Source organism: Gekko japonicus, unplaced genomic scaffold (assembly GCF_001447785.1).
Source record: "Gekko japonicus isolate JY-2015 unplaced genomic scaffold, Gekko_japonicus_V1.1 scaffold44, whole genome shotgun sequence".
Classification (NCBI taxonomy): Eukaryota; Metazoa; Chordata; class Lepidosauria; order Squamata; family Gekkonidae; genus Gekko; species Gekko japonicus.
In genome coordinates, this window is record NW_015174845.1 from 798,574 (window position 1) to 809,922 (window position 11,349).

At 42.5% G+C, this 11,349-nt stretch overlaps 1 protein-coding gene across 1 annotated transcript in view; it reads left to right on the forward strand.

Annotated features, from left to right (window-relative positions):
• The window catches only part of YY1 (YY1 transcription factor), a 17,620-nt gene that overhangs the window by 1,309 nt on the left and 4,962 nt on the right, over positions 1 to 11,349 (forward strand). Inside the window, exons 2-3 of the mRNA XM_015424438.1 lie at positions 9,275 to 9,462; positions 10,374 to 10,434. Coding sequence (XP_015279924.1) covers positions 9,275 to 9,462; positions 10,374 to 10,434 — 249 coding nt within the window. The remainder of the gene's footprint in view (positions 1 to 9,274; positions 9,463 to 10,373; positions 10,435 to 11,349) is intronic.

The following is an 11,349-nucleotide window of genomic DNA, read 5'->3' on the forward strand; positions in this document are numbered from 1 at the left end:
CCCCCCCCATTGTATCCAAGCCGTCCGACTGGGTAGCCGCCGCTGTCTGCCTTCTGTTCCTTTGCCTCACTCAGCGCGCTTTGGCCGGGAACCCCCTCGTTCCCTCGCAGCTAGCCCCCTTCCTCCCGGTAGTGGGCGTGTGTGTGTGTGTGTGTTGGCTTTCCTTCTTTTCCTCCTCATATCTTTTAAAATAATTTTCAACTCCCTAGAGCCGTCCCCATTTACTCCTTGGGGTACCCCGCCTCTCGCGCACCCCTCCTGGGTTGCCTTTTTCTAGCGGAGTCTCCGGACCCGCCTTCGCCCTCAGACTCCCTTTAATCTCCTGCCACCCGTTCCGACTCTCGGCCCCCCCTTTCCGGGGCTTTTGTGTGTGTGTGTGTGTCCCCACGGGCACTCTTCGCCCTCTCTCCTTCGTTCCTCCTTCCTCTTTTCCTTTCCCTTCCTTCCCCTGCTAGTTGTGCAGCATCGTTCTCCCTTTCCTGCTCCAAGGAGTTCAAAGCTGATCTTTAAGGGCATGGTGGTGTAGGAAGGAAAGGTGGACTGTTATGTCGTCAGAACTCCCTTCGTGTTAAACGTAGGCTAGGCTGCTGCCGTCCCACAACTAGAAGACTTAACAGCGCAGTCCTGAGCAGAATAATTCCACTGAAGCCACTGGTTTCAGTAGCCCTAGAGAGTGAACTGACCTTGTATACCGGCAGAGTACCAACAGTGGCACCTAAAAAATTACTCTATTTATGGTTAGTTTTTAAGGGTGCCTCTGGACTTCTGCTGGAAACTAACAGGGCTGGCCATCTGGATTTACACTGCAATATTGATGGACTGTTGTCAACGTGGTGGGGAAAGACACGTTTCTCTCCGTTTAGCTGATATTTACTGGTTGCTTAAATAGTGAAGGGGGGCCAAAGATGGGTGGATCACTGACAGCTCTTTTGAGGAACAAAGTGAATCCTTGAAACCGGGTCTCTGGCAACAGATCAGGGATGGAACCTTTTTTTTTTTAAGGTGCTGCTGGTGATTCAAGCCTGCCTCTTTACCTCACACAGCAGGTACATCTAACTGACTGCCTCTGACTGTATATAGTTCAGAAGTAATTCCCAATATTTCAGAGGGGTTATAACCACAAGAAGGATGTTTGCAGTTGTATAACATTTGGGTAAAGCTCTGAAGCATTTTAGGTATCTTCAGTGCCTTTCTATGAATGCCGTCAAATTACATAAAAATTTTACTGACTGAAAATGCTGATGTTTCAAATTTTATCTCCAATTTTCTTTGTTACTACAGTAAATTGTCATGTTGAATAATGTGCCCCTTAACCTCAACTGTAAAAATAGGTAAGAACTTGGATCCTTCCTAAACAGCATATATGCCTCTTTGGCTAAACAGTTTGTATAAGCTTCAGTATGTTCCAAATTAGCTATTATTTTTAGCTTATTGCTACATAGACAATATGGGCTTTGATAGTCAAAACGTCATATTTCCTCATATTGGTTGGACCCCATTGTAAAATTCTTGTATTTTCCAAATAAGTAATAATAATAATACCTTTTGATTTATTGGTCGCTCAATCCTGCAGAGCTGCTGGCTCTGAGCGATTTACAGTTACACAGGTTTCACACAAGGGACTAACAATTTCATAGGGGTAAGGGAGGACAACATATAATTTTTTTAATCGCACACATTTGCAGCCGACGGGGATTTTGTTCAGCTGAGAGCTTCAGACGTGTTCCGAACAGCATTCACTTCGGCTTGGCTTGATGATGTTGGTTCTTCCTGGGCTGCTTTTTGAGTTGTAGCACCACACTGCCACCGCCTGGCCGGATTGGCCCATCACAGGCTTCTTAATGCCGAAGAGGTCTTTTTTCCAGGCTTCTGAGCTGGACATTCCATTCACCGGCTAACACCTCCCTTACGGGGGTTTAGTGTACCCACCCTCTCTAAGGAGTGGTACCCATTTTATCTACTCGCCGAAGCTTTCGAACTGCTGGGTGGACGGCGAGCTGGGGTCAAGGCTGGTAGCTCACACCAGCGCGGGTGTGACAGCAACTGACAGCAACTCTGTTCAGTTCAGATGTTTAACCAGAGGATAAATCCTCTCTGCCAGGAAGTATTCATATTAAGAGGTTATTGTAATAGTTGGTGCCTTTGTATACCTTAGAGCATAATTCAAAACCTTGATCTATGTAGAATTGTAGCTGATGGAATTTTTTTGTATGTAATCAGGACACTAAACAAGACCACTTAATGGTGTAAGCTGCAAGCTCATCCACACTTCTGCTCTTTGTCCAAAAGAGAACTAAAAATAAGTTCAGTAATTATTTTCTCCTAAGATTATTTTTCAGGATTCTGTTATAAGAGTTGGTAAATGTGTACTGTAACTTGCCCATATTCAAATTTATGTTTAAACTAGATTTTATTTAAAAGGGATGCTTTTTTAGAAGCCTGGTTTTATTCTCTCTGCCGAAGCAGTACAGTTTTGTGAAGTTTTATGTTTGATATTCCTGAAATGCAAGCAAAAACTTTTCTATGTAATCAGATGTATTAAATGACTTCTTCCTTCCTAATGTAGTATTGCAAAACAAGAACACTTTTATAAGGGTTCTGCTGCTTTACAGAATTGTAACGGTAGTAGTGCAAGAAGGTTTCACATGACTCCTGGGTTTTGAAATAAAAATGCATGGGAGACCCAGGGAGTGTAAATATATCCAAAATACTGGGACAGTAACAGCTCCCAACCCCTACCCCTGCCATTTTTGTCCCTCTCAAATGTCTTGTGGATCAGTGTTTTAATTGGTCTTTATCATATTGCACATTAATTTTTGTGCTTACAAAGAAACAGTCCAGGCATTGTGATAGTCTTGGTGGAACCTTTGGAGCCTAATTTGGCTATGGTAGTGGTTTCCAGCATTTTGGCATGGTGACCCACAAGTCCAAATTTACTTGGTATGGGAACCCATCCAGGGCTGGCCCAAGTTTTTTTGGTGCCCTAGGCAAAGTGTGACCTTGGCACCCATCTAGTTCAGCATTCCATTTTCTACCGTGGCTAACCGCTGTTTTGGAGAAACCAACAGGTATTGTCCAAAGGGCACAGCTTTCCCCACTATAAAACCCAAGCAAGTGGCATTCCAACATATACAACCTTTGCATATGGAGGTTACTTTCTAGCCTTTGACCAACCTTTTATTTCTCCATGACTCCTTCTAATCCCCCCTAAGTGTCTAAGAAACTCACTCTAGTAACCATCAGAACATGTTTTATTTGATCAACATGTATACACAATGAGGAAAAAATACCAAGTAATGTATAACATGGAAGATACTGTTTCCAAAATACAAAAGAAAGTAATGGAAAGGGCAGGGGCAGCCATTAGGGAGGGCTGGCCTGCAACCCACTTTCACAGGTTTGGGAAACACTGTGATGTGCAGACTGCATTGTGAAGCTCAAAAATACCTAGTGAACATAACAAAACTACATTATTTGGGTAGCAAACATTTCTCTCTGTGTGTTCCTGTTAAGGAACTGTGTCAAAGTGAAGATCATGCAGATTGATAGAGCCTGCCAAAAGTCTGAGAACAAGTACTAGCAAGGTGTCCAGCAAGATGTTTCTATAGAAACTAACCTTGCATGTAATGATGGCAGCTTAAATGAAATATACTAGCTGTGGTCCAGTTCTCTTTGGAAACTATTAGAGTACTGGTGAAGTCAATGTCATATCTTCAGAGATGTCATCTGAAACTTGTTAATCCTTGTATAAATAACTGTTGTAACAGCTTTCTCTACAGAAACATAATTTGGTTATACACCCATAACTTGCTCTGACGTTTGTGTAACCAAGCAACTCTTGAGGGGTCCACCAGCACTATTTGTCTGAAATAACACACTGCTTGCTTTATGATTGTCTTGGTTTTCCCCATCAGAGTGCAGCTATGCTTCGTAGGCCGCCAGTTTTACATTACTAGTTTAGGCCAGGCATGTAACAGGCCAGGCTTTGATACTAAACAGTGCAGGAAATAAAATAAGGTACTCCATTTATTTCTTACAGTGTCAAAACAGGTGGTGGCCAAATAGTCTGAAGTGTGAACATAGGAATGTTCAGATCACACTTTTGTATAGTGTTAGAATTAAGTTGCAAATTGTAGTTATTTCTATAGTGGAATCTGTACATGATTCAGTAAGATACCTGTCTGAGAATAAAATCAGGATTGAAATTAACTACCTTTAAGTAGAGAACCTGAGTTTTCTGGTTTGGAAGCCAGGTAGATTGCATTGTCGTTGATAACCAGTTAATTCCATGAATTTCTCCCACTGCTTGGTCCCAGGCCTCTCCCCTGTGGGTCTGGTAATCTGACTTCAGGGAGCACAGCAGGCTGCAGTGGGAAGTGAGACGGTTTTCTCCTGCAACCTTTTCTCACTCTAGATGGGATATACCCAAGGGGTCGTGTCTAAATTTCTTCTACCCTTTGAAGGCCAATTTTAATATATTCTCCCTTAAGACTGTAGTGCAGACCAGTGTTCCCTCTAAGTTGAGTTAGTGTGAGCTAGCTCACAGTTTTTTAGCCTCCGGCTCACATTTTTTTTGTCTTAGCTCAGGAAGGATGGCTCCAGAGCAAACTAATTTATGCAGTAGCCAAATTGCTCGCTCACAACTTTAATGCCAGTCGCTCACAAAGTAGAATTTTTGCTCACAAGACTCCACAGCTTAGAGGGAACATTGCTGCAGATCCCATGTCACATCCCATGCTGTTCTTGAGGGCTGTCCAAGAGCATGCACAATAGTCTGCAACTGGAAGGAGCAAACAGGAAAGCTCTGTTCTGTGAGCACAGTGCAACTCACTGTAGTTTGGCTCTAATCCAGTGCTAACTCTCCATGGCTTGCAGAGAGCCACATTTGCAATTACTGTTAACCCAAAGAGCCACATAACTATTCTGTATATGTTTTTGTTTAGCTTATTTCTTGCTAAGGCTCAAGGTGGATTATAGAGTACAGAAAGAAAAACAACTCCCCCCCCCACACACACTATAACTTTTCTAATAACCATAGCACCGCTGTGCAGTTGGAGCTATCTTTCCCCACTGAAGTTGAGCCTTAGCTGGCTCTTGTCTCTATGGAACGGAGCAGGGAAGGTGAAAGAGTGCTTGGAGAAAGGGGAGTAAAACCACCACCATCCCACTGTGGCTAGTTTGCTATCCCTGCAGCCGCTTGGGTGCAGAGGCTGCAGAAGGAGGATTGGGGGGTGTGTGTGTTGATGAGCACAGTCTCTTTACTTTCCTCCCTAGTGTAGGACTTGCAGCTCAGGGAGGCTCACAGCTTGCTTGGCTTCCCCCTGTTGGCAGCTGTTTCGGACAGTGGCCTTACCCACTTTGCTGAAATAGGGCTGGGGGAGGCTGCTCAGAAGAGCCACAAGTGATGTGGCTCTTTGGGTTAACAAAGAGTCATGTGTGGCTCCCAAGTGAAGCCTTGGATTATCTCCTAAATGGTGGGTCACCAAGAGTGCAAGTGCACACATCTTCAGCAAAGGGTCCATAGACATTTAATTGATATTGGAAAATGAAGAAGGCAGTCTCTGTTTCAGGATCCTGTCCTTTATCCCAGAGGATCTGCTCCACAGTTTGAAAGTTACTGAATTGCCACATCTCTGTGGGTTTGCCCAAGTTCAGGAATCTGAAATCCTGTGTGCTTGTGGCTTTAGTTCCCATTTGTGTGAACAAGTTGTATATTTATTCCCAAATCTCTTGCTGTTGCCTTGTTTTATTTATTCCATGCAAGTCCACCACCTTTGCTTCCTTTTCTCATGGCTCTGCAAAGTCTGTCATGTTAGTCATTATTTGAGCAGACTCCCCCGCTAACTCATCAGCTCAAATCCAGCATGTCTGAGTACTCCCTCAATATGCATGCATGCCTTTGCAAGGCTTTTGTGAATCACTGTAACACCATTTGTTGAGCATCTTCTCAGTGCTCCTTTATTAGATTCATCTTTCCTCCTTACTAAAATACAAGCCCTCTGGTGGCATTAAGATATAAGTCTTAAATAGTAATTATTGAGATGAGAATAAATGATCACAAGAAGGAGGAATCCTTAAAAATGTTTGCAGTACATTTGATATCCACAAGGGGAGCCTTTTGAAGCATCAGTGATACACGTTTGCGGTTTGCTGAAAATAATAATCAGCAATGGTCCACATATGGCATCTCCTTGTTATTTGGGGGTAGCTGTATCTTATATACAAAGAAACATATTTTAAAGCACTGTAGTCTCGCTGTAAAGTTCGAGACCCTAGTGCCACATGATGGAGTGAGCTCCCATCTCTGGCCCCAGCTCCTGCCAACCTAGCAGTTCGAAAACAAGAAATTGCAAGTAGATAAATAGATACTGCTTCAGTGGGAAGTTAGCAGCGTTCGGTGCACCTCGGCATTTAGTCATGCCGGCCACATGACCACAGAAATGTCTTTGGAAATGTCTGAAGGCTCTTCAGCTTGGAAACGGAGATGAGTCGAATTCGACTGGCTTTCAAGCAAGGGAAACTCTTACCTTTACCTAGTCTCAGTGTATCTGGTTTTTTCCTTTGTCACTAATTTCTTAATAATTTAATATAAGGATGCATTTATTTGCTACTCCTGAAAATGTGATGTTATTGGAGCTCATCTCCATTGCACTTTCCCCCATTCCCTTTTCTTGGAAGAAATGTTTTGAAGATAAAGCAGGGAGAAAGTGATAGCTTGAAGACCTTTTATATGGTCTCTAGCATGACTGTTACAAATATATTTAATATTTGTAGCCATTTGTGCATAATAAACATGAAAGAAGTTCTAGGCATCACCAGTATAACATTTCTGAGCACCTTGGCGATTGCCTAATAGGGATTTTCCAAGTCCTAACTGCATAAACTGTCATGACATCTGCATAATTGTAAAAAAATCCCAAGATAAGATATTTCAGAAAATGAAGTCATGTATAAATTGAAGGACAAACTTAATATGTATATTTTGCACGTATTTTGTTAGACCTGTCTGAGCAGGCTTAGAAATAGAATTCATACGGACTGTTTGCGTAGTTGACTTTAAAACTGAATCTTCTAATTTACATACTGTTTTGTCCATCCCCCCACCCCCCCAAATTTTTTCTAGTGGTGATCATTTGTGCAGTAGAACAGGGAACTAGATTAATTCAGGGCAGTATCATCCTGGCCTGAGGAAAGGTAATTCCATTTGGGCTGGGAACTCAAAAGGAAGACAGCCCTAAATGTAAGATGACCCCTTAAAAATGTTATATACACACAAAAATAGCCTATTGTTGGATATAACTGTTGTTGTAACTTGTAGATAAACGTAAGATGACCCCCTCTATTTATGCTATACTTGTGGAAAAAACACTTGCATTTGAGTAAATACTGTAATTGAACTTTGCCTTAAAGTGAGATATACATCATGATTGCAAAGGGTTTGCCATGTTAGTCTGTCATGGCAAAATAAAACAAAAATCTAGTAGCATCTTAAAGACATAACAATATTTATTTAAACATGAGCTTTTGTAGGTTACAGCCCACTTTATCAAATAGCTATGGGCTGTAACCCTTGAAAATTTATACTTAAAATGTTGCTGCTGTTTAAGATACCACTGGATTTTAAAAAGCATTATTATTTTGAGACTGAACTTAATATGTTTGGTACCTGCCATTGGGGCAATGCTTGCAATTGGTTATTTAGGTGTGAGTTTCTGTAGTTGCTATTCCATCATATAACCTGTTTCTAGGTGTGCCCTTGGAATTGTTCAGCCATATTGCTAGTAGGTATATTCTGTTATGAGGATAGAACTGTAAACCTGCATACTCTCAGTACTCCAAAATATGATACTTTAGTATCTGTACTGTGCTTTTCAGTAAAAGTGAAATCTTAAAATGGGGGAAGCTAGAGGATCTTTGATATTAGTTGTTTTTACCCCCACTCCCTCATATCTACTAACTAGTGCATCTACAGCTTCTCTGCTCTGATGCAACTTCCTTTCCCAGAGTCTCTACTCAACAAACAACTCAAATGGGCTTCTCAGGCGAGGGATCCAGTGGCTGTTGGGGCCTGGTGGAACAGCCTGCTTGAGGAATGTGAAGAGTGCTCGGCACACATTTATGACAGTTTGTTCTCTTTCTAGATAGTACAGTTGAGAATGCTAGAGGGAAGAGTGGCTGGGTTCATTCTGTGGGAGGATTTTCCCTTTGTTTTAGCAGGTACAGCCTTGTGGTCTCATAGGGCTCATTAAAATACTCGTTAGCCTTTAGTGGCTTTCCTGCATTCATTTCAGCACTATGCAGCCCCATTTATCTCCATTACTTTTATGCAAAATTGTTAAGAAGTGAGGTGTTACTGGATCTAGGCCTTTTGTAAGCCTTATATAATGTGTCTTCCCCAGGGGTCATTTCATAGAAAAAGAGGTGCAGGAGCTCATTAGCATTAGCATAACTTATTTGCATATGCCACACCCCCTGATGTTACAGGAAGTGTGTCAGAAGGCAACACCCACCGCTCAGGCTCCACTGGACTATTTTGGATTGCTAGCTATTGGGGGAGGGGATGTGCAGATCTGTCCTCGCAGAGGAGGGAGAGCTTGTACCTGAACAAAACTTGGTCTTAAAGGTGCCACTGGACTGTTTTGGACCGGGGGACCATGGGGGGGGGCTCTGCAACTCTGCTTCTTGCTCTGACTGAGGGCTGCTGGGAGCAGGGGGTGGGGCTTGTTGCATGTGCCCGCCCCCTGGGCTCTTTACTGCCGGAGCGCCACTCCTGTGCGCTCCTGCAGGAAATGTCCCCTGGTCTTCCCTGTGTCCCTCCCTCATAGCCAGATATATTATCTTCTTCATTGGCAGGAACATGTTGTGTCTCTGCAGTTTATGTAGTATTACTTTTAATGCATATTAAAATTCCATACTGTTGCAAAACAAAATTAATATTGCATAATTTAAATATGACTGGTTTTTGTTAGCAGCAATGATTTTTAAAAATTGGCTGTGTGAACAACTCACGGAAGTTGATGCTGTAACACCAGAAAATTTCCCACTTGGTCAGTGGCTGAACTGTTGAACTTGAAAAGCATCTTGTAGGCATATAATGTTGCTAAGGATGTCAGTGAAATTCTGCTAATGGATTTAATTTATTTTGTATTCTGCATAGAGATTTAGTTCAAACTTTTTGTGTATGCGAGCAAAATTGCTTTGGAAACACAAAAACTGCAACTAATATTGCAGTGCTTCGCTATGGGGGGGTGTTCTTCGCGGATTTTAAATCCAAATTCAGGTTGCTCTATTCATTTCAGATGACAAAAAAGACATTGACCACGAGACTGTGGTCGAAGAGCAAATCATCGGAGAGAACTCGCCGCCGGACTACTCGGAGTACATGACCGGAAAGAAGCTCCCACCCGGAGGAATCCCAGGCATTGATCTTTCAGACCCCAAACAGCTGGCTGAATTTGCAAGGTGAGTAGTAGAAAAGTATCCTGGTAAAATATAATTTCATTGTGCTCATTCATAGCTCCTCAGATAGTGAGAAATAGACACAGTCCTGTCTGTAATTGCCTTGTCTCCTGACCAGCCTCCTTAGAGCTGCTGTACCTTTCTCCTATCTCTCATCGTTTACTGCACCTCCTGACCTGATTTATTTAGAGCTTCTGTTTTCATTAGCCCCTTCTTGATTAAATCCATGTCTTCCCTATCATTTCCTTTGAATCTCCCACCCTTCAGTTTCCTCTTTCTCGATCTCTTTCATTTTCTGTCCCTTCTTTTAGCCTTCTCACCTCCCTAGGTTTCCCTGCAAGCCAGGATCTCTTCCCAGTGTGGACTAGTTCATATTCCCAGCTAAATAATAGCTTCTTCTCTGCTTATAGAAGCTAGACTGCAAATTGCTTAGGTTGTGAACGGCTGAACATGCTGTGTTATCATTGCAGTTAAGCCCGTCAGAGGCATCATTACCACAAGCACAATATAATATGACTTTGTTATGGCTTGAGAACCAGTTTGGTGCAGCAGTTAGGAGCACGGAATCTAATCTGGGAGAACAAGGTTTGATTCCCCACTCTACACGCAGCTGCTGGTGTGACCCTGAGTCAGTTACAAGTTCTTTCAGAGCTGTTCTCTCATGAGCAGTTCTCGAAAGAGCTCTCTCAGCCCCACCTACCTCACAGAGGGTCTGTTGCGGGAAGGGGAAGGAGATTGTAAGCCCTGTGAGACTCCTTTGGGTAGTGAAGGGTGGGGTATAAATCCAATCTCTTCTTCTCTTATATGCATCATATAGTGTAGCTGGGTCATGAGAGAGGTATGATGGTATAAATCTACAATAGGTAGGTTCAGTTGACTGATCAATGTTGTTTGATTTCTCTTTCTTTTGTAAGAATGAAACCAAGAAAAATAAAAGAAGATGATGCTCCAAGAACGATAGCGTGTCCTCACAAAGTAAGTAAAATGTTGTGACACTGTCATTGCTGAGTTGCTTACAGGATAAATCAGGAGCGAGCTAGTGGCACTTTCAGTATATTTAAATTCTTAAAGCTAATTTTAGGACCATTTTAAGTGCCATCATCAGCACAGGAGATCTGTATTACGCAGTATTCTGCTCTTTTTTCTCAGTGGCCTCAGTATAGGATATTTTTTATTTAGAAAAATCTTTCTGATTTCAGTTTTTGTCAGTGTAAGTTACCTTTTCCAAGCAACACTTCCTTTGTTTTTTTAAAAAAATGTCTGTATATAAGAGTTTTCATTACAACATACTGATGAGAGACCCTTTGTGATCTGACAACAACTTTTCCGTCTCCTAAAAACAAAGGATTGAAAATTTCCTTCCGTTGTGAAAGGAGCACTTTTGCTTCTGCAAAATTTCCATTGATTCCCACTTCATCTCCCTGCTAGGGATGTGCAAAAAAAAAAAATTCAGTAAAATTCGGATTCGGGTTTATTGAACCCGAATTTTTTCGGGAAACCCGAAAAAACCCGAATATCTAATTCGGTAAAGCATAGATATCCGAAAATTTTCGGAAAACCCGAAAAATTCGGGTCCATTATAACCAATGGGGCCATTGAAGTCAATGGCAAAAAACCTCTTGAAACTTTGCAGGGGGGAGGGGGGAGAGGCTCCAAATTTGGACAGTGGCTGCTCATGCCTCTTCCCGAAAGACCCCCAAAGTTTCAAGAAGATTGGCCCAGGGGGTCCGATTCCAGGGGCATCCAAAGAGGGTGCCCCCAGTCCCCCCAGATCAGCTTGCTGTATTCCCGGTTTGCCGCCGAAATTCGGCGGCAATGCATTTCAATGGGATTTTTACCTTTTACTTTCCTTTTTGCAGACCCCTAGGAGGGGGAAAGAGGGAGAGGCTC